At 37.6% G+C, this 23,961-nt stretch overlaps 1 protein-coding gene across 1 annotated transcript; it reads right to left on the minus strand.

Annotated features, from left to right (window-relative positions):
• Positions 1 to 273: 273 nt before the first annotated feature.
• LOC127163461 (ral guanine nucleotide dissociation stimulator-like 1) lies at positions 274 to 22,898 on the minus strand. Its single transcript, XM_051106695.1, has 17 exons — positions 22,522 to 22,898; positions 17,207 to 17,481; positions 16,181 to 16,225; positions 15,810 to 15,979; positions 14,256 to 14,395; positions 13,964 to 14,170; positions 13,404 to 13,507; positions 13,141 to 13,225; positions 12,317 to 12,388; positions 12,136 to 12,222; positions 9,092 to 9,124; positions 8,608 to 8,729; positions 8,270 to 8,362; positions 8,042 to 8,162; positions 5,377 to 5,664; positions 4,337 to 4,451; positions 274 to 3,162 (listed from the first exon to the last, which is right to left on the minus strand). Exons 1-17 carry the CDS (start codon positions 22,543 to 22,545, stop codon positions 3,017 to 3,019), a joined length of 2,127 nt encoding a protein of 708 aa, XP_050962652.1. The 5' UTR covers positions 22,546 to 22,898; the 3' UTR covers positions 274 to 3,016.
• Positions 22,899 to 23,961: the final 1,063 nt, after the last annotated feature.

Raw genomic sequence — 23,961 nt, forward strand, 5'->3', positions numbered from 1 at the left:
AATAAGCATAATTTATACTTTGTCCTATATTATGACTTTTATCATAATTTTGATTTACCAAAGCATGTTTTTTTCCCTTCAGTGGTGTAAATGGGCATTTAAGCCTTCATGAAAACAATTAAAAAAAAAAAAAAAAGTGCTATATTATTTTGTACTTTTATAACAAATAGTCAACTAAAAGTCAATTTTATCTACTTGACCCCTTCATTATGGATAAAGGTTAGTCTAGGAATGAGAAATCACACTTAGTTTTTAAAACAAGGTACTTAAAATCATTTTAAGTCCACAGGCCTTATTCAGAAACAGTGTCTAGGAAACCCAGACACACAAAGCCTTTGCTTTTGGCTCAGTATTGTGCATTAGTTAATCTTAGGCTAAAGCTTGTGCCATATCTCCAGAATCAGAATCAAATGCCTTTTCATGAATCTTTAGCTCAGCTTTTCTTTATTGATTTCTCCACATGTGATCTGCTGAAATCACTGATATCTTCATGCCATCCTAAACACATCAATGTGGCTAGGTCTTCAAAACGCAAAACTGGATACAAAACTGAACAGAGGCTTTAAGGTTTAGGCGCCTACCACACTGTGCAAGTGTGACTTTGGATGCATCATAGCAAATCCACATAAATTTGTGCATAACCATCTTTCATCTCAGTTCAGAATATAGATTGTGCTTATTGCAGTATGTGAATGGGCAACCATTTCATTTCTGTGCTTTACACTGAGATATGCAGAATATCAAAAGAAATTAACACAATGTTTTTCAGACACAAATACACAAATCCATCAGTGAAATGTTGCAGGGTTCAGAAATACACTCAGTGGAAAATAAAATAAAATAAATAAGCAAAATATAAGATAATTAAACAAAATAAAATAGTAAAATATAAAATAAAAAATAAAACATAAAAAATAAAATAAAAACAAAATTAAATTAAACTAAATAAAAATAGAATATATAAAATAATTAAAAAATAAAGCAAAATGAAAAAAGTGTAAAATAAAATTAAATAAACACAAAGTAAAATAATAAAAAAATAATGAAGAAAAAAAAACAAAATAAAATAAAAATAAAAGATCAATGCAAATTATTAAAGAGCTACCATCTCATATTATACATTGCATTATATCTAAAATTTACAACATAAAAAATAAATATTGTATTACTAAAATATCTACATTAATGTTTTTGAGTGATAATATAATTTATCTCCTTAATTTTACTCTGCAAGAGCTTGTATAAATCCATAAAAGCACAGACTGATTGTGGAGAGTCAAGTTGCTTGAATTTGACGCTGATAAAGGACAATATAAGACATGGTATAAAAATATCCACTGAATGTTCAGTAATGTTGCCACACTTGGATTCTTGAATGGATTCTTCAAATGACATGTAAATGAAATCACACATGACAGTGGATGTGAAAGCGTGTCTCTGGAATGCCACTTCACCTGTTGGAGCGGCCCGTCTTCTGGCACACACCATCATCATGCTGTAATCAGGAACACTGTGAACTGATCATAAGTTATCCACAGGCAGTCTGTATAGACACTGACCTTTATAAAAGACTCATCCCAGGCCTCTAGGTGTATGATTGTGTTTCTATTCAAAGCGTCACACAATGTATATGTGGTTAGACTGTCTCATTTATGACAGTCAGAGAATGAGAGATGAAGGTCACTGAGAAACTGCTTTAATCCCATTATCACTGCACTGAATGTAAGGAATTCAAGAAGGTGCAGTCTTTGTTATCTGTCTCTTGTCACTTAAAACAATTTCAAGCACCTGGGTTATGAGTTCATGAAACTGAACCCGTGATATTTGCCTTTCCACTGCAGAGCCCTACCGTCAACATCACTGATGCTATTTATTTACTTCATGTTCCTAATCTTATCATGCATGATTCATTAGTGCATGTTATTCCAAAGAAACAAACTGTTTATCAAAATGTAATAATATCAACAAAGCCTGATATTTTGACCTTTTACAATCCAATTAAATGCACGCTTAAAGTAATACATCACCCAAAAAATTCTGAAATGTTTCCTTAGGTCATCTAAGATGTAGATAAGTTTGTTTCATCATTGGAAGAGATTTGGAAAAATTTAGAATGACGTCACTTGCTCACCAGTGGATCCTCTGCAGTGAATGGGTGCCGTCAGAATGAGAGTCCAAACAGCCGATAAAAACATCACAATAAACAGTAATCCACACCACTCCAGTCCATCAGTTAACATCTTGTGAAGTGAAAAGCTGCGTGTTTGTAAGAAACAAATCCATCATCGAGCCATTTTAACTTTCAAATTTGTCCATAATCCGTAATAACGCTTCCTCTAGTGAAAAAGTCCTTCTCCTTTTGTCCTCTCAATTCAAAATCCACTGACATACTTGTTTAGACATGTGCTACACTGTTTTCTTGTTAATCTGTGCTTATTTCTCTACTGATTCAGACGAGACGAATTTTTCAATGCAATATTATGGATAAAAAAAGCAACAGTTAAAATTAAAACACCTTGATGGATTTCTTTATTACAAAAACACAGTGTTTCACTTCACAAACATTTATGGATTGGAGTGGTGTGGATTACTTGTGGAATATTGTGATGTTTTTATCAGCTGTTTGGATGCTCATTCTGACGGCACCCATTCACTGCAGAGGATCCATTGGTGAGCAAGTGATTCAATGCTAAATTTCTCTAAATCTGTTCGGATGAAGAAACAAACCCACATACATCTTGAATGGCCTGAGGGTGAGTACATAGTCAGCAAATGTTCATTTTTGGGTGAACCGTTCCTTTAAAACTTCTCGTATCCTGTTTCATCCAGAAATGCATAACATTAGGGAAGTAAAATATCTTGCGAATGCGAAAGTCTTTATCAACTCCCAAGGTGAAATGTGAGCAGGAAATAGTATTTTTTTCTCCTTTAAATGACTTGTTTTCTTAATGTGTCTTTACACTTCTCAACAGTTTTAATGCATTAAAGGCCTCTAGAATCAAAGCTGAATCCGGTGTTATTTTGTGGCTCGCCCTGATGACAGTGAAACAGAGCGTATGAGTTGTTTCCGTTGGCCTTTTGAGCATCGACGTAGAACAAAGTCGTAGTTGGCTGATGTAGACATGGCATAATATACGTTGGCCTTTTCTGGAATATGCAACTCTACAACAAAAAAATATGCATAAGAATTATAATCATTTCATATGTGCATCGTTTTCAATAAACAGCATTAGATTAACCTTACATTCACAGTTTTCATTTAAACACATACAGTGGGTTTCAGAATTTTTTCTCATTTAATAATGCCACATTTTATTTATTTAAAGGTGACCTAGTGTGCCCCTTTTAACAAGATGAAACATATCTCTGATGTCCCCAAAGCGTGTATGTGAAGTTTTAGCTCAAAATACCTGACAGATCGTTTTTTATAGCTTGTTAAAATGGCCACTTTAAGCGCACACTCTTAAAAATAAAGGTTCTTTTTTGGCATTGATGGTTCTATGAAGATCCTTCGACAGGCATGGAACCTTTCAAATGCAGAAAAGGTACATTCAATTTTTAAAGTGTTCTTCAAAATGGTTATTTTATGAACTATTCACTGAAAGGTTTTTTAAGGAACCAAAAATGGTTCTTCTATGGCATCACTGCAAAAACACCCCGAGTGTATGAGCCGAAACACGCCGTTTTGTGTTTGTCCCTTTAAATGCAAATGAGCTGGTGCTCCCAGCCCCCTTTTCAGAAGAGGGCGGAGCTTCAAGAGCCAGCAAAAACAAAACAGGCCAATCTTATGCACTGAGTAGCGGTGTTTAGCCTTATATGTTCAAACTGGAATCAGTTTAAAAGTCAATCATCTGATTGTACTGTGCATAATAAATGTGCATTTATGATGGCACAATAAAAATAACGACACAGCTGGCCTCATGCTGCTTTTGCGTGCTATCACAACTTTATAAGTCCCGCCTGTGATTATGAGCTCAAAAAACTCAAGTGGTCGACTTCACATTGCTTTAATTTGCAATTTTTAACTACCGCATTCCTATTTACAGTAATTCTGGTAACACGTGAAGGCAGCATTAGTGAAAACAGGCAGCAACAGTGGTAGCTTTAGCAACATTAGCCTTACAGAGTACGCTCTTTCAGAAAGACAATTTGGAAAACAAACGTGTGACATTCACGTACAAAGCGTTCATATCGTTCCCTAAACATATAGGGAACTTCACAGATTTGTTCCGGGACATTTCCATCGAAAAATGAAATTTAATCACAGTGTCCTCAGTGGCTCAGATCGAGGGAGTCTATGGAGACACCTATGTTCCTTTAAATCAGATTTCAGTACCTCTGCCTTGGGTCAGAACTTGTACGAGGGTGAAGTCCTGCTCACTAACATCTTCTAGGTTGTGTTTTTGCAGAGCTCTCTGGATCACCTGCGCCGTCTTATCCTGACTGGTCAACTGTGCAAGAAACCAATTAAAAATAATCATAAAAGCCAGCTGAGAAATAACAGAAACCATTCCAGTTTTTGCTAAATATTTACAGAAACCTAAAAACGAAAGAAGTATTTCACAGTCTTTAGCAGAAGAGATTATGAATGTTTACTTAAAGAACAGGTTTTGAATAATGCGGATTTATGCACAAATGACTCCTAGATCTTCACGGAACAATATGAATAGTTGGATTTATATTCAACAAACAACAACCTGCATTTGGTGATGACGATTAAGTAGCTAATAAAGAAGGTGCTAAACTGCATCTATGAATAACATGCATTAATACATTTTTTAGGCTGTGTAATGAATTTGAGCATCTCTAAGAAAATTTCCTCTTCGGTTTTGGTAGAGCATTTGTTCCAGAATTAAAGGTAATCTCTAAGTTTATTTCCATTGTGATACTCTAAATGGCTCTTTTTTAAAACCATCACAAAACCAGGTCATAGAGTTTGATATCTATTATTAATCTTTTATAATCTATATTAAAAAAGTACATAATTCTAAATAAAAATAACTTCCTTAATTAAATAACAGTTTATGGGTCTGGCTTCCAGTCTCATCCACGTCCAGCTATTTTTAGCTGTACAAAACAGCTTGATTTGCTATTTGATATTGCATATTGGTGTGTCTTACCATGTTATTTTAATGTATTATCTTAATTATGAACACACTCGTGTTTAGTGCAAACTATTTTACTGTTTACTGCACATTGTTATTCTCGTTATTCCCTATAGCAGATAATGAACCTTAAATCTCACCCATAGTCTTACTTCCACATTGAAGAATAAGGTGGAGAGACGCTGTACCATATCTATAATTACCTGTATTGGACAATATCTATAGTTCCAACTTAATGTACTAAAGATTGCTGTTCCTGTCCCGTACTCACCAGTATGCTCTTGTACATATTGCCATTGTTGCAGAACTCCACACTGACCCTGATGATGCACGAGTCATCCACCTGTCTGTTGTAGAAGGGCAGAGAGGTCATGGAGACTGAGCGCTTATGGGTGGAGACCAGGTGTGGGTCAGCTGACACTGATAAAGAGGAGGATGAGGAAGATGGATTCAGGTTGAGGTCCTGCTGAGAGCTGGAGGATGAACTAGACATGGTGGAGGAATCAGGAGAGGAAGATGAGGGAAAAGCTTCAGAGTTCCGACCACAGCTGGAAAGAGACTAGAGATGAGAAGAGACAGTGACATTTTAGAGCCATTTTCAACAAGACATCATCACAATTGTTCTCAAGTGTGAAGCAACAGTTCAGGACTGGTACAAACAGATATGAATGATTAGATACAAACAAAAATACCAGGTGACTTAACTTTATAAGGGATGATGTCGAGTTGACTGGTCATTATAATGACTGAATGATAATATCACATCAGTTCTGCTGATTGGAGTTTAAACTGTTTTCATATGAAGCTAGATACATAGATATTAGAAGATTCTGCTGGATACACCAAGGTTTCTGGTTCAAATGCAGCCCGAATGCATATAGACTATTGCATGGATTCAACATTTTATTAAAACTTTTCAAATCTGAACAGCAGCTTCAAACGATGGAAGCGATTAGAACAAAAATTTCCAAGAATTTGAAGCATTCCAGTACTGACGTCTGTCCGTCCCTGAACATGGTGCAGAGGGCACGACTCCTGACACAAAGGGCGCTTTTTTAATGCTGTGCTTGAGTCATAACATCGACGTAAACACATGAGCGGTGGGACATTAAAAACAAGGACAGAAGCTTTAGTTGTCTGCAGGAAATGATGTCAGAGACCTTTGAAGTGAAGAGTGATATTAAGGTCATCGAGATAAAAGATATACAATGGCTCTTATGCTCAGCAAGACTGCATTTGCTTGATCAAAACTACAGTGAAATATGTAAAATATTATTAAAATTTAAAAGAACTCTTTTCTACTGTAATATATTTTAAAATGCAATTTATTCCTGTGATGCAAAACTGAATCTTCAGCATCATTATTCTAGTGTCACATCATCCTTCAGAAACCATTCTGATAGGCTGATTTGCTACTTAAGAAACATTATCAATGTTGACTATGATAATTCATACATAAATGACAAGAGGTTATGTATGTTAAAATAATTGTAATGATAGCTATTGAGAGTCCCTACCGACATCTAAATACACTGACCAAAATTATTATAAATGTAACACTTTTGTTTTTGCCCCCATTTTTCGTGGATCTAAGACTATTTCTATGTACACAAAAGGCCTATTTCTCTCAAATATTGTTCACAAATCTGTCTGAATCTGTGATAGTGAGCACGTCTCCTTTGCCGAGATTATCCATCCACCTCACAGGTGTGGCATATCAAGATGCTGATTAGACAGCATGATTATTGCACAGGTGTGCCTTAGGCTGGCCACAATTAAAGGCCACTCTAAAATGTACAGTTTTATCACACAGCACAATGTTTTGAAGGAGCGTGCAGTTGGCATGCTGACTGCAGGAATGTCTACCAGAGCTGTTGCCTGTGAATTGAACGTTCATTTCTCTACCATAAGCCGTCTCCAAAGGTGTTTCAGAGAATTCAGTACATCCAACCGGCCTCACAACCGCAGACCACGTGTAACCACACCAGCCCAGGACCTCCATATCCAGCATCTTCACTTCCAAGATGGATGAATCCTGGTTTTCACTGTACAGGGCAGATGGCAGACAGCATGTATGGTGTCGTGTGGGTGAGCGGTTTGCTGATGTCAACATTGTGGATCGAGTGGGCATGGTGGCGGTGGGGTTATGGTATGGGCAGGTGTATGTTATGGACAACGAACATAGCTGCATTTTATTGATGGCATTTTGAATGCACAGCGATACCGTGACGATCCTGAGGCCCATCGTTGTGCCATTCATCCACAACCATCACCTCATGTTGCAGCATGATAATGCACAGCCCCATGTTGCAAGGATCTGTACACAATTCCTGGAAGCTGAAAACATCCCAGTTCTTGCATGGCCAGCATACTCACCAGACATGTCACCCATTGAGCATGTTTGGGATGCTCAGAATCGGCGTATACGACAATGTGTTCCAGTTCCTGCCAATATCCAACAACTTCGCACAGCCATTGAAGAGGACTGGACCAACATTCCACAGGTCACAATTAATAACCCGATCAACTCTATGCGAAGGAGATGTGTTGCACTGCGTGAGGCAAATGGTAGAAACACCAGATACTGACTGGTTTTCGGACCCCCCAATACAATAAAACTGCACATTTTAGAGTGGCCTTTTATTGTGGCCAGCCTAAGGCACACCTGTGCAATAATCATGCTGTCTAATCAGCATCTTGATATGCCACACCTGTGAGGTGGATGGATTATATCGACACAGGAGAAGTGCTCACTGACACAGATTTAGACAGATTTGTGAACAATATTTGAGAGAAATAGGCCTTAGATCTTTGAGTTCAGCTTATGAAAAATGGGGGCAAAAACAAAAGTGTTGCGTTTACAATTTTGGTCAGTGTAAATTAAATGAAACTGTCTAAAATAATAAATGTAAATATGCATGTGTGTGCACAAGTACCGGTGATGTAAAAGATGATTGAGAAGTAGATATTTCCTCAATTTCAGAGCTGCTAGATCCTGACGAGGATACGCTGATCTGGTCTGCGTTCTTTTTGGACCCCTCATTCCCTGGCAAGAGCCTGGAAACACAAATTTTTCCTATGTTATGCTAATGAAAGCTTGCAGCTGTCAAGACAGTTGCAGCAAATTCAAGTCAAAATGGTGTTTAAGCAGGATTTATACTCACGATGAGAGCTTTTTGGTGAGAGTTCGGTGACTCCAGCCACTGTTGGATGGAGAAGTGTCATGAGGAGTCTCCAGTTGTCTGGAAAGTTCATAGCTGAGGACAAATAAAGCACAATTAAAATCTAGGAAAAGGATGTGAATATTGGGGGGAACCTCTTTAAAATAAAAAATAAATTCTCTGTAAAATGTCTGACACTTTAATTTGATATATTTATTTTATTTTATATAGTTTATTTATTTATTTTACATAGTTTTTAGTTTTATAGGTTTTTAGTTTGCTGCATACATTTACACTTTCATAAATCTATCATGACTCATTTCATATCACTGGAGTCTCACCTCTCCTGATCCGACAGCAGTTTTTGACTCTGTAGCCATGCAGCGATCTGAGGATGATGGGGTAAAGCATACTGGGAACACGAGGCCTGCAGCTGACGGATCTGCCTTAAAATCTCATATTCCTGCAAACCAGTGGGAGTAATTCCCATGAAATGAAGAGGCAAAGCAGCAATATGCAGAGCAAGAGATTAAAGAAGAATACAAGGAACAAAGCCATGACTGTTACGCAACACACTCTGTATAAATAATCAGTCATGAGATTAATATCAGTACGCCTTCAGAAGAAGAGAGTGCTCTATGAACGTTAAGTCTATCTCTACAGCGCCAACGTCAAACTGACACTTTAAAGAGGATTTCAATGTTTATTCAGAATGGGCACTTTAAGATCACATCAAATATATAGCAACAACAACATTTGGATGAAGATGGCTAACCTTCGCTATGTTTAATTAGACAGTTAAGAAGATAAACAAAGAGGACTCACCCGTCTTCTCTTTTCAAAATTAATGAGGCCACCCTGTTGAAGTATGTACAAATATCAATCAAAATGATACATTATGAGAATTCTGCATGTGCAACAAAATAAAAATGGATAAAAATAAAATGGACTGTTTTAAATATTTTAAAAGTTGCTATGCAATAGCTAGAGTGCTTTGGCTGGTCACTACAGTGTTTCTAGGCTGTTGTGCATGATTTTTGAACACATTGTTATTAAAACTACTATGATGTTCTGAGTGGTTTTTAGCACATTTTCTACTAGGGTAGTCTGAATGTTGCTTGGGTGTTGATAGGTTGTTGCTATGGTGTTACTAGGGTGTTTTGTCTGGTCACTGCAGCGTTTTGGGGGTGTTGTGAATGATTTTTGAGCATATTGTAATGCAGCCACTATAATGTTCTGAGTGTTTTTTTAGCACATTCCCTGCTAGGGTAGTCTAAATGTTGCTAGGGTGTTGCTAAGTTGTTGCTATGGTATTGCTAGGGTGTTCAAACTGACACTACTGCAGTTATAAGGTGTTATGCTTGTTTTTTGAGCACAGTGTAATGTAGGAACTATAATGTTCTGAGTGGTTTTTAGCATATTCCCTGATAGGGCAGTCTCAGTGTTGCTAAGGTGTTGCTAGGGTGTTTTGGCTGGTCACTAGAGTGTGGCTAGGGAGTTGTGCATGGTTTTGGAGCACACTGTAATGCAGCAACTATGATGTTCTGGGGGGTTTTTAGCATATTCCCTGCTAAGGTAGTCTGAATGTTGCTAAGGTGTTGCTAGGTTGTTGCTAGGGTGTTTTGGCTGGTCACAAGAGTGTTACTGTTTAACATATTCCCTGCTAAGGTAGTCTGAGTTGTCCATGATTTTTTTTAACACATTGTAATGCAGCTACTATGATGTTCTGTGTGGTTTTTAGTATGTTCCCTGCTATGGTGGCCTGATTGTTGCTAAGTTGTTGCTATGGTGTTGCTAAGGTGGTCACTAGAGCATTGCTAGGGTGTTGTGCATGATTTGTGAGCACTCTGTAATGCAGCTACTATGATGCTCTGAGTGATTTTTAGCATATTCCATACTAGGGTAGTCTGAGTGTTGCAAAGCTGTAGCTAGGTTGTTGCTTTGATGTTGCTAGGGTGTTCAGACTGGTCACAACAGTGTTTCTAGGGTGTTGTGCATGGGTTTTGAGGACATTTTAATGCAGCAACTATGATGCAACTGAGTGGTTTTTGGCACATTTTCTCCTAGGATATTCAGAGTGTTGCTAAGGTTTTGCTATGTTGCTGCTATGCTGTTGCTAGGGTGTTGCTATGATGCTGCTAGGGTGTTCAGACTGGTCACAACAGTGTTTCTAGGGTGTTGTGCATGATTTTTGAGCACACTGTAATGCAGAAACTAAGATGATCTGAGTGGTTTTTGGCATATTCCCTGCTAGGATGGGCTAAGTGTTGCTAGGTTGTTGCTATGGTGTTGCTAGGGTGTTCAGACTGGTCACAACAGTGTTTCAAGGGTGTTGTGCATGATTTTTGAGCACACTGTAATACAGCTACTATGATGGTCTGAGGAGTTTTAGCATATTCCCTGCTACGGTTGTCTAAATGTTGCTAGGGTGTTGCTAAGTTGTTCAGGCTGGTCACTACAACATTGTTTCTAGGATGTTGTGCATGGTTTTTGAGGACATTTTAATGCAGCAACTATGATGCAACTGATTGGTTTTTAGCACATTTTCTGCTAGGATAGTCAGAGCATTGCTAAGGTGTTGCTAGGTTGTTGCTATGGTGTTGCTAGGGTGTTTTGGCTAGTCACTAGAGCATTTCTAGGGTGTTGTGTATGATTTTGAGCACATTGTAATCCAGCTGCAATGATGTTCTGAGTGGTTTTCCAGCATATTTCCTGCTAGGGTAGTCTAAGTGTTGCTAAGGTGTTGCTAGGTTGTTGCTATTGTGTTACTAGGGTGTTCTGGCTGGTCACTAAATCGTTTCTAGGGTGTTGTGCATGACTTTTGAGTGCACTGTAATGCAGAAACTAAGATGGTCTGAGTGGTTTTTAGCATATTCCATGCTAGGGTAGGCTAAATGTTGCTAGGTTGTTGCTATGGTGTTGCTAGGGTGTTCAGACTGGTCACTACGGTGTTTTGAGGGTGTTGTGCATGATTTTTGAGCACATTGTAACACAGCTACTATAATGGTCTGAGGAGTTTTAGCATATTCCCTGCTAGGGTAGTCTAAATGTTGCTAGGGTGTGGCTAAGTTGTTCAGGCTGGTCACTACAACAGTTCTAGGGTGTTGTGCATGATTTTTGTGCACACTGTAATGCAACAACTATGATGTTTTAGCACATTCTCTACTAGGGTATGCAAAGATGTTCTGAAAGTTTTACTGCATTCTGAGTATTTTGAGTGTTGCCTGGGTTTTAACAGGTTGTTACTATGGTGTTGCTATGGTGTACTGTGTTTTTAGCACACAATAATGTAGCTATTAGGGCACTCTGTGAGTGTTTGAGCTCTTTTTCTGCTAGAGGCATTCTAAGTGTTGCTAGGGTGTTTCTCAGATGTTGATAGAATGTTCTTTGTGTGCTTTCAAATATGTGGCTGCTAAGGCATTCTGAGAGTAGTTAAGGTATTGCTAGGATGTTGCTAAGGTATTTAGGGTATTATCTGCTAGGGGTATTCTGGGTGTTTCTAGGATGCTGCTATGGTGTTGCAAGGGTGTTTTTAACACACAATAATGTGGCTGTTTAAGTGTTCTGAGTAATTTTAGTGCATTCTATGATAGGGGTATTCTAAATGTTGCAATGGTATTGCTAGGATGTTGCTAATGTGTTCCTAATGGATTCAGCATTTTTATGTGGCTGCAAAGTATTTTCTGTGGTGTTCTGCTGATTTTAATGCCCAGTTGCGTAGCTGCTAGGGTGTTTGGCGTGCTTCTATGGCATTCTGTGCTAGGATAGGTGTCTAGGTGTTTGCTAAGCGATAAAAATTTAATTGTATAAGCATTACTAATAAAGGCAAACACTCCGTCATTTCTAAACAAACATGATTATAGCCTCACCTCCACAGTGTCTGGTAGGGCAGTGTCCAGCATGGTCAGTACTGTAAGGTATGTCCCCAGATATGGAACTGTCCCTCCAGCAGAGCTCTGTAAGAAATCACTCTGCCATTAATCACCTGAATATAACTGTAAAACATTGATTATTAATAATAAAAAGTGTGCCAACTGTCGTCATCTTTACCATCTGTTTTGTTAGAGGAAATCTCTTGGATGTTTTTGTGGTGGTGTTATCCATGTCAGCTTGACTCCCATCCTAAAACATGTGAGAAATAGCATGTAGTCAAGCTAATATGTGACCATCTAATAACACTCTTGTTTTTCCTTCATCGATAAAAACAATAGTGCTTTCATGTGAACTCTGAGATCAGGTCATTGCTCTGATAATCCCAGTACACTCTGGTCAAACAGAGGAGTCAATTTTAGACAAACAGCAGTGTCAGTGTCTCAGTCCATAATATCATAAGTGGATTAAGAGAGAAAAGAACTCCAAATATGAAATCAAATGTGTTCCAACTGAAATTGCAAAAGAACACTAAATTAAATTCACATGTTTCTAGAAGTGACTTTCAAAAATTCAGAGTGTATTCGTGGCATACTGAATTGTCGTGATTATACGGTTTTAAGGGAAATGCCCAATGCTAACAATCATTTTATCAGGTAGCACAATGTCCCAGTGTTGTTATTGTTAACTAAAACTATTAGTTTCTGTAAAAGCTTAAATAAATGTTAAACAGAAATTGGAAATGTTACCTTGGAAAGTAACTGAAATGAAAAAGTTTAATTTGATATACTAAAATTATTAAAATGAAAAAATAAGGCTATATAGAAAACACATATTTAAAAATATAACAAAATTACTAAAACATAATTTAAAATTAAAATAAAAACAGAGAATATAAGAATGAAAGCATTTTAAAAAATCCAAAATATTCATTCAAAATATTCATAAATACTGTAATAGTATATAAATCATACTATAGTAACACTGTTGTGTTCATGGCTTACATCCACAAAGATTTCTCGGCTGGTCAAAACACAGTTCTCATCTGGGAACGTTTCACACAGGTTCTCGAAGACAGACAGGGCCTCCCTGGAGATACAAAATCAGACATTTCCAATGAAATATTGCTTAATCATAATGCTTTCCACAAATGGTTCAATGGTTTTCTGCTAAAGTGCTGGGGGAAAAACTATATAGAGAATAAAATCAGCTATATGAGACTATAGTGACCAAAAAAGCTCATAACTATTATGCAGTGTATCTGTACCTGCTGACAGCAGGCCATGTCTTCCTTAGTCTGTAGATGGGGTTGGACTGAAGGGCAGATAAAATGGCCTTAAGAGAAGAGAAGTTCTTCAGCTCTTTGCAGCCCTGCATGAAAAGAAAAAGTCATTCTTTAACACACTGTAAAAAACAATTTGAGTCAACTTAAAATAATTTGTTACCTGGCTGGCTTTAAAATTTTAAGTTCAGTCAGCTCAACTTAGTCTTAACTTAAAATGTTAAAGTTGATTCAACTTAAAATTTGAAGGCAGCTGGGTAACAAGCCCAGCTTTTAAGTTTTTTGTTTTGTAAACTTAAATATCTAAGTTGTGACTTTACATTACAACACATTACAACTTAACATTTCTAGTTGACTAAACATAATTTAGTTGATTGAATTTAAAATTTTAAGGCAAGCAGGGTAACAAATTATTTTAAGTTGGCTCAACAAATTTTTTTTTTAAAGTGCAATATTTTCATATGAGTCTTTAAAAAGGACGACATGAGAATGACTTTGAAACACTGAAGATCATTTAAACCTCCACCTGTCTCTAAAAAGCGAACCTGTGCAATCCGAACCCATTTTTCAATGACTCTGGCTCTTTGTGTGGCAGACGAAGAGGATCGAAGCAGAGACGTGATCACCCGGTTGGTAACTGCGTTGAATTGGGTGATGGTGGCCCAAATAGTGGGTGAGAGGTTCTCTTTCTTGTCCCGTTGAGACCACACACAGCCTAGACACTGGAAAGGGACTACCTCCATGAACAAGTCCTACAATACCAAGAATGCAAATATTACAAATCAATATGACCATAAGGAATCAAACAGAAGCAAGCTATGAAACACTTCCACTCACAGCATCCATTCGGGTGAGCTGTTCGGCAACATCCGAAACGGAGAAACTCATGAAATCCATCAGGTTATCTGACTCAAAATCACTCGCCTCCTTACTCAAAGCTGATTCTTCTTGTTCAACTGGAACACCAGCTACAACATCTGGATGTGTGAAAGATAGACAAATCATGGGTACAACGATTCAAAAGTCTAAATGTTGATCTATACACATTTTTCAGCCAATAACATTAAATAAAAGCGTATGCACATCAAAAAAATATCAATACATAATTCAGCAATTATCTATTTATGTAACTCAGAGACTATACACAGTATTTGTGCATTTATAAACAAATACAAAAAAAGTGAAACTGTGAAATATTAGTACAATTTTAAATATCTTTTGTCTATTGTAATGTGTTTTAAAATGTAATTTATTCCTGTAACCAAAGCTGAATTTTCATCTTCAGAAATCAATATGCTGATTTGCTGCTCAAGAAACATTTCCTATGATGTAGATAACAGTCGTACTGCTTAATATTTTTGTGGAAACTGTGATACTTTTTTTGCAGGATTGTTTGGTAAATAAAAAGTTTAAAAGAACAGCATAAATGTTGATCTATTAAAGCAGAAGTTCACTTCCAGAACAACAATTCACAAATAATTTACTCACCCCCTTGTCATCCAAGATGCTCACGTCTTTCTTTCTTCAGTTGTAAAGAACTTAAGTTTTTTCAAGAAAACATTTTAAGATTTCTCTCCATATAGTGGACATCTATGGTGCCCCGGGTTTGAACTTCCAAAATGTAGTTTAAATGCAGCTTTAAAGGGCTCTAAATGATCCCAGCAGAGAAAGAACAGTCTTATCTAGCAAAACGATTGATTACAATTTACAATTTATATACTTTTTAAACCTCAAATGCTCATCTGGTCTAGCTCTGTGTGAACTCCGGGTTAAAACAGTTAGGGTATGTCAAAAAAACTCCCATCTCATTTTCTTCTCCAACTTCAAAATCGTCTTACATCACTGTTTTACCTTTTTTTGTAAAGGATCTTCTTTACACGTTCACTTTGCAAACACTGGGTCAGTACTTCTGCAGTAATGTAGAACGATTTTGAAGTTGGAGAAGAAAATAAGAAGGGAGTTTTTCGACATACCCTTAACTGTCTTTAACCGGAATACACATAGTTCACACAGAGCTCGACAAGACGAGCATTTGAGGTAAAAATGTATAAAAATAGTCTTTTTTTTTTTTTTTTTTTTAAATAATTGATCGTTTCATTTGATAAGATCCTTCTTTCTCGGCTAGGATCATTCAGAGCCCTTTAAAGCTGCATTTAAACTACACTTTGGAAGTTCAAACTCGGGGGCACCATAGATGTCCACTATATGGAGAGAAATCCTAAAATGTTTTCCTCAAAAAACACAATTTCTTTACAACTGAGGAAAGAAAGACATGAACATCTTGGATGACAAGGGGGTGAGTACATTATTTGTACATTAACTTTTTGTTCTGGAAGTGAACTTAGCCTTTAATATTTTAAGCCTATTCACAATATATAATCCAACAATGACCTTCTCCCTGGAATTTCTTAAGGAGAATTTCATAATGCTTGGCCAGGGTGAAGAGAGCGGCATGTCCTCTCAACTGTAAGCACATAAGACGCAGTGACGAGTGCATGGGAGCGTCCCTGAAATCATCACTGTACTCCTCCAACCACATCTGGAGCACAGTCCACAAAGAGCTACGAGGCAAAAAAACAAATATTGAAGCTATATTTTCAAAATTGTATTGCAAATTGATAGCTCTATAGAGCCACAGTGTGTATATATGATGTGTGTGTATAACACACATCAGCTTTAATGTAAATCAACATTGATAATTTAATCAAAGTCTACTGTATACATAAGGTGTCAAACACCCCATTGTCAGCATATATTTTTACCTGTTAGGGTAATTGGTGCTGTCAAGTGCAGAAACAAGCTTGTCCCTATTAGACAAAAAATGAGAAAGTACAGTTCTTTACAAATACTGTTTATATATAAACATTACCAGTACTGTATGGTGCTTCATTATTTTAAGACTTCTTGTCGTAAAACCTTATTGACAAAACAGTGTAATAAAAGACACTAGCTATAAATCAAACAAGACACACCTTTCCAACTGAAAGACTGACTGCTCAAAACCTTTCCTTATTAGTAACAGTACTGTTTTCCAGTAAAATATCTAAACATTCTTAATGAGATTAATTTATTAGAGAATATATGGACACTGCATTGGTCTAATATCCTGATGCTTTTAATTTGCGAAATGCAACCAACACCCAAGGCACGAGCTGTGTTTTCAGACTACTCTGTCATATTCGGTAATGTGTCTGGCTGGAATAGACAAAACAGGCTTTCAAAGGCAGAGTTACATCAAATATATAAAATATATCATTAAACACTGCCTAATTGATATATGCAGACTTTCTTCTTGAAAAAAAAAACTCATAAACAAACTTGTTAAAGGAGAAGTTCACTTCCTGAATACAAATTTCCTGATACTCACCCCCATGTGCTCCAAGATGGTGGTGTGTTTCTGTCTTCAGTCACAAAGAAATTAAGGTTTTTGTGGAAAACATTCCACCATTGTCTGTGTACTTCGGTTCAAAAAGGTAAGGTAGAGAAAGAAATCCTGGAATGTTTTCCTCAGAAAATTTAATTTCTTTTCGACTGAAGAAAGAAGGAAAAATGAACATCTTGGATGACATGGGGGTGAGTAAATTATCAGGAAATTTCCATTTTGGAAGTGAACGAATCCTTTAAGTATATAAACCCATGAACCCTCAGAGATGACAAGTGGAAACTGAGTTCAAGGAAGTGGTCAGTGGTGATGTATCTTGTGAACTAATGATGTGAAAAAACTACAGATAACCAAATGCAGCTGGTCATTTGCATATGCACTAATGTGCACACATCTAAACACTGACCTCTGGAAGAGCATCTCGATGAGTATGTTAGAGCTTGTGAAGGTGCGATACGTGGACAGCAGTATCCTGCCATAGTCTTGCTCCTGACAGCAGGGGTCCAGAAGATGATCGACCAGCTTGTCCAGTGTGGCCGCTTTTAACCTGCGTACTTTACATGTTCGGTACTGAACAAAAGCCTCCGTGGGATCGGCCGACTGCTGGACCGGCTCTCTGCGCAGGGTGATCCCAAACACAGCCCCTTCTTCATGCTCCTCTCCCCACTCCTGAACAGGCTCCTTTTCCACAGATGCCAAAAAAAAAAACATTACTAATAATCCTTTTTATTTTTAATTAAAATATTATAATAATGTTATAAAAGGAGATTTTTTTTAAAGAATTAAGAGCATTGAAATTTTTGAGGGAAATGTTTGTAAAATAGAGACTATATTAAATATCTGACATGAAATATGCGATTAATTATAGTGAAAAAGAAACAGTGACCAGCCAGTTACAATATATAAAGTATACACTATTGTTCAAAAGGATACAAATAAAAATATTAATTTCAAAATAATTAATAAATAAACCTTACTGACCCTAAACTTTCTCTTATAAATCTGTATACATTTTAAAATCTTAATATTATAAACATTAGAGTTTAGCAAGTGATCTTAACAATCCAAGCTATAACATAGCAACTAAATGGATGAGCCATATTCTAAATCAAATACTATTTACCAAAAACACTACCCATAATGCATGCCTGTTTGTAAAACAACACTGGTGGCCAGCCTGTCAGCTAAAAGCAGCATGGATTTGCAAACCACAGACATGAGGACAAAGAGTCATTATAGCATGCTTTAGCTGGCTGACGAGCAGCTGATGTGACCATAACATTAGGGCAAGTCCACACGAGCACACCTCAGGATCACTCCTGCTGCTGAGTATGGGTTATGTGCTCAACGTAAACTACTATTATGAGTTGTGACACTCCAGACTATCAATTACAGCCCATTATTGATGAGTTAAAAGGATAAACAAGAGGACAGCTGAAGATGTGAAAACAAGCAAGCAAACAAACAAGAGACTACTGTTCAAATCCAAAGTGCTTTAAAATACCAAAAAAAAAAAAAAAAGGAATAATAGGTGGTAAAGCATGTTATGACACAGTTGCTAGGCTGTTCTGGGTGGTTGCTAGGTAAAGAGTGTATCCAAAGTGTACCGAACAATTGTGGATTGACAGGGCATTGATATGCAGTTGTTATGGTGTTCTAAGTGATTGCTAGGATGTTGCTAGGGTGTTCTAAGTGGTTGCTGGGTGAGGAGTGTATCCAGAGTTCACCAGCATGATGCTTTGGTGTTGTGGGTTGACAAGGTGTTGCTGTGCACTTGTTAAGGGGTTCTAAGTGGTTGCAGGCATGTCGCTAAGATGTTCTGGGTAGTTGGTAAGTGAAAAATGTATCCAAAGTTCACCAGCATGATGCTTTGGTGTTGTGGGTTGTCAAGGTGTTGCTATGTAGTTGCTGTGGTCTTCTAAGTGGTTGCTAGGATATCAGCAGGGTGTTCTGGGTGATTGCTAGGTGAAGAGTGTATTCAAAATTAACCAGCATGATGCTGTGGTGTTGTAGGTTGCCAAGGTGTTGCTATGCAGTTGCTACAGTATTCTAAGTGGTTGCTGGGATGTCACTAGAGTGTTCTGGTTGGTTGTTAGGTAAAGAGTGTATTCAGAGTTCACCAGCATGATGCTTTGGTGTTGTGGGTTGACAAGGTGTTGCTAAGCGCTTGTTATGGGATTCTAAGTGGTTGCAGGCATGTCGCTAAGATGTTCTGAGTAGTTGGTAAGTGAAAAATGTATCCAAAGTTCACCAGCATGATGCTTTGGTGTTGTGGGTTGTCAAGGTGTTGCTATGTAGTTGCTGTGGTCTTCTAAGTGGTTGCTAGGATATCAGCAGGGTGTTCTGGGTGATTGCTAGGTGAAGAGTGTATTCAAAATTAACCAGCATGATGCTGTGGTGTTGTAGGTTGCCAAGGTGTTGCTATGCAGTTGCTACAGTATTCTAAGTGGTTGCTGGGATGTCACTAGAGTGTTCTGGTTGGTTGTTAGGTAAAGAGTGTATTCAGAGTTCACCAGCATGATGCTTTGGTGTTGTGGGTTGACAAGGTGTTGCTAAGCGCTTGTTATGGGATTCTAAGTGGTTGCAGGCATGTCGCTAAGATGTTCTGAGTAGTTGGTAAGTGAAAAATGTATCCAAATTTCACCAGCATGATGCTTTGGTGTTGTGGGTTGCCAAGGTGTTGCTATGTAGTTGCTGTGGTCTTCTAAGTGGATGCTTGGCTCTTGCTAGGATGTTTCTGAGTGGTTGCTTGGTGAAGAGTGTATTCAGAGTTCACCAGCATGATGCTTTGGTGTTGTAGGTTGCCAAGGTGTTGCTATGCAGTTGTTATGATGTTCTAAGTGGATGCTAGGATCTTGCTAGGATGTTGTGGGTGATTGCTAAGTGAAGAGTGTATCCAAAGTTCACCAGAATGATGCTGTGATTTTGTGGGTTGGCAAGGTGCTGCTATGCAGTTGTTATGGTGTTCTACGTGGTTGTTAGAATGTCGTTAGAGTGTTCTGGGTGGTTGCTAGGTGAAGAGTGCATTCACAGTTCACCACCACTATGCTATGGTGATGTGGGTTACCAAGGCATTGCTATGCAGTTGGTGTTCTAAGCCATTACTAGGAGGATTTACTGGGTAGCTGCTAAGTGAAGAGTGTATCCAAAGTTCACCAGCATGATGCTATGGTGTTGTGGGTTGGCAAGGTGCTGCTGTGCAGTTGCTATGGCGTTCTAAGTGTTTGTTAGGATGTTGTTAGAGTGTTCTGGGTAGTTGCTAGGTGAAGAGTGCATTCAAAGTTCACCAGCATGATGCTTTGATCTTGTGGGTTACCAAGGTGTTGCTATGCAGTTGTTATGATGTTCTAAGTGGATGCTAGGATCTTGCTAGGATGTTCTGGGTGATTGCTAAGTGAAGAGTCTATCCAAAGTTCACCAGCAAGGCGCTTTGGTGTTGTGGGTTGTCAAGGTGTTACTATGCAGTTGTTGTGGTGTTCTAAGTGGTTGCTAGGATATCAGCAGGGTGTTCTGGGTGATTGCTAGGTGAAGAGTGTATCCAAAGTTCACCAGCATGATGCTATGGTGTTGTGAATTGCCAAGGTGTTGCTACACAGTTGCTATGATATTTTCAGTAGTTGCCAGAATGTTGCTATGGTGTTCTGGATGGTTGCTAGGTGAAGAATGTCAAAAGTTAACCAGCATGACCCTATGGTGTTGTGGGTTGGCAAGGCATTGTTATGGTCTTCTAAGTGGTTGTTATGATGTCAGTGGGGGTGTTCTGGGTAATTGCTAAGCGAAGAGTGCGTTCGAATGTTCAGCAGGACTATGTTGCAGGTTGCTAGGATGTTGCTAAGATGTTCTGGGTGGTTCACCAGCATGACGCTTTGGTGTTGTGGGTTGCCAAGGTGTTGCTGTGCAGTTGTTATGGTGTTCAAAGTGGTCGCTAGAATGTCGCTAAGATGTTCTGGGTGGTTGCTAAGTGAGGAGTGTATCCAAAGATCACCAGAATGATGCTTTGGTGTTGCGAGTGTGCAGGGCATTGCTGTGTAGTTGCTATGGTGTTCTAATGGATTGCTAGGGTGTTCAGGGTGGTTGCTAGGTAAGGACTATATCCTAAGTCCACCAGCATGACACTATGATCTAGTGGGCTGCCAAGGAATTACTACACAGTCTCTATTGGTTTCTGGTTTCTTCAGTTTCTACACTACACAGTGTTCTCAGTAGTTGCTAGAATGTTGCGAAGGTGTTCTGGGTGGCTGCTAAGTTAACCAGCTTGATGCTTTGGTGTTGTGAGTTGCCAGTGTGTTGCTATGGTGTTTTAAGTGGTTGCTAAGATGTCGCTAGGATGTTCTGGGTGGTTGCTAAGTGAAGAGTGTATCCAAAATTTACCAGCATGATGCTTTGGTGTTTGCCAAAGCATTGCTACACAGTTGTTAAATGGTTGCTAGGATGTCACTAGAGTGGCCAGCAAAGTTTAAAACTCTTGTTTTATGGCAGTGGCTTTTTAAAAAGCATGTCTGCCTCAGTAATGGCTAACAACTACAGCCTACAACTCCCAATCTGAATATAACATGAGTCTTTCCTGATGAATAAGCACAATGAAGTGTCTTTTGATTTATTCCAGTGAACAAACACTACAGCTAATGAGAAGCTGTCTACAGCTCAAGAGCAACAGCACTTCAGTTCAAAGGACACGCACCTGGGACACAAAACATATCATCATATATACAAAGCGTATCATTAAAGCTGCATAATATGACATGCACAGTGACTCGGTTTCTCAAAAGCAGTTTTAAACCTTTATAACATCCTATACTTTTTCCAAATCATCCCCATTCTCAGTGCTCTTTCAGCCCTGAATCTCCTCAACCACAGGTTAATGGTTACTGTAGACACATTCATAACATTTTTCACTGGATCACACGAGGTCATAGGCGCTTGCCATCAGATAGCAGGACACGAGAGAAACGGGCTGTTATTCAAGGACCAGCAAAAGAATAAAGAATACAAAAAAATACTTTCTGATGCCCAACAAACAGTCCAGGCCATGTCTGTTGTCAGCAAGGCACAAAACTAGCACACAAGAATTTTTCACCTTAACAAAATAAGCTATTCAACAAAAGCTGAACTGGAACTGCTGCTGACAAGGTCAGTTACTTTGGCTTAATGTCTGTTGCCCACATTCACCAGGCCAAATCTCACAGCTAGCAGACAAAACAGAGGCACATGACACACAAGCCTGGGCGCAAACTGCTGGCTGGTGTTGATTAGTTAGTTAGCACAATGAGACAAACGTGATGTGAAAACAGGTTTTACATCAAACGTCTATCAAATGCACTAGGTATTAGATATTTTGAACAAACCCACTACTACAAAAAACATTTGTGTGTAATTGCACTTAATTCAAGCCCTAATTGTTACTGTTATATAGCCTTTTTGACAACTTGCCCCTGTCTAGCTATGATTTATGACACTGTAGTTAAACACAGTAACGTCAAGCCCCTCTCTCTGACCCACATTGAACGGCCTCGTCTGTCAGCACTGATGTATATCTGTCAGGTGCTGGGACAGCACATTTTCTGAACACGATCTCTTACTCTATTTAAAGAGCATTCAGGCCACAGCAACACACTGCATTCAACACACACAACTCAGTTCATAACACACTTACATAATGCGCAACTGTAAAGTACTTGTCATTCAAAAATCGACATAGAAATAAATAATGCATTGTCTTACCATTGTCAGCTCCCATTTTCCCATTTCTGCGAGGATGCTTTTATGATATAATCCTTCCCATCTTCATAAATAAGCATAAAAGCTGTAAAAACTTAATTGCCTTGTAGAGAATAAAAGCATTTCGCTAAAATAAACATTTTGAGTTGCATATTACATTTAGCCTAAGTTATTACGCTACATAGCCTACAGTATATAACATCTTACAGTTGTATATAAACAGCCTTTTTGAATAATAAACGATTGTCATAGATATATATATATATATATATATAAAAACCTAAACGATTATTAGCCTATATATATTTACTCTTAGTATCAGAAACGTCTAAAAAAAGATAGCATGGTAGAATATCCTCGCTTTGTGGCAGACTGATCGCACTAATGTGTCGTTTCACCTGCGCTCAGAAGGGCATCATAAAGTGGGAGGTGTTAAAGAAGGAAGCAGCTCACTATTTACACTGTAAGCGACGCCAAAGAACTATAACGTCGATTATTATATTCAACAAGCAATATGCGAATAATTTCATGACTTCAAATTAAGTTTCTCACTGAAAAGCGCAAGGTTCAAATCTGCTGACCAAGGCGCTACCAGCTAAACGTGAACTTAATAAGTAGAATATAATGATAAAAAAAAACAGGAAGGTTGTGTTTGTGATATTTACATCTAGAAATGTAAAATGAACTGATAAACCTTGTTTCCATAGACTTTGTTGGCGTTTCGTCTGGTGCTGATCTAAAGGCGCTCGATCAGCAAACTATCGCCTCCTTTTTTTTTTTTAATTAGTTTTTTCTAGACTTTTTGGACCAGGACGAAGAGTGCATTCATTAAAAAAAAAAAAAAAAAAAAAAAAAACATTCATCAAAATTCTTCAGTAAGTTAAAACTTTTAACGCGAAGATTAAATATCTATACAAATATAAAAATGTACGAGTTTAATAGTTAAATATTTATTATTTCTTAAATATTAAAACTGAATGTCTTTATATGTAGAATACTTACATATTTATACATATATAAAGATGTATATAGACAATTACAGTTTCAATACAAAAAAAACAACAACTAATATTTAAAAAATAAATGTAGCTGTGGATGTCATAGTATTAGTTTTAAATATTAGTGTTCATTATTTATTATTTTTTAATAAAATTGAGGGCCTTTACATGTAATGTAACTTGCATAACTATAAACACATAAAGATGTATATATATGACAGATAAATTACAGTGTATCAATTAAAAACTTTTTTAACATTTAAAAAAATAATAATAAATGTAGTTGCTGTCAATGCCATAATATTAGAGTTAAATATTATTCAGTATTCAATAAGAGTTCTATATATATATATATATATATATATTAAAATTGATTCCCTTTACATGTAGAGTACTTCATATCTAAATATATAAAGATGTAAAAAAAATATCAAATGTAGTTGCT

This window comes from Labeo rohita, chromosome 3, assembly GCF_022985175.1.
Source record: "Labeo rohita strain BAU-BD-2019 chromosome 3, IGBB_LRoh.1.0, whole genome shotgun sequence".
Taxonomy (NCBI): Eukaryota; Metazoa; Chordata; class Actinopteri; order Cypriniformes; family Cyprinidae; genus Labeo; species Labeo rohita.

Bases quoted from the DNA above. Each gene is read 5' to 3' on its own strand.
- LOC127163461 (XM_051106695.1), bottom strand. From the start codon at position 22,545: ATGGGAAAATGGGAGCTGACAATG. The intron at 12,389-13,140 runs GTAAGCCATGAA...CACATGTTTTAG, and splicing joins GCCGAGAAATCTTTGTGGAT to GATGGGAGTCAAGCTGACAT. The intron at 5,665-8,041 runs GTACTTGTGCAC...TCTCATCTCTAG, and splicing joins AATCATCTTTTACATCACCG to TCTCTTTCCAGCTGTGGTCG.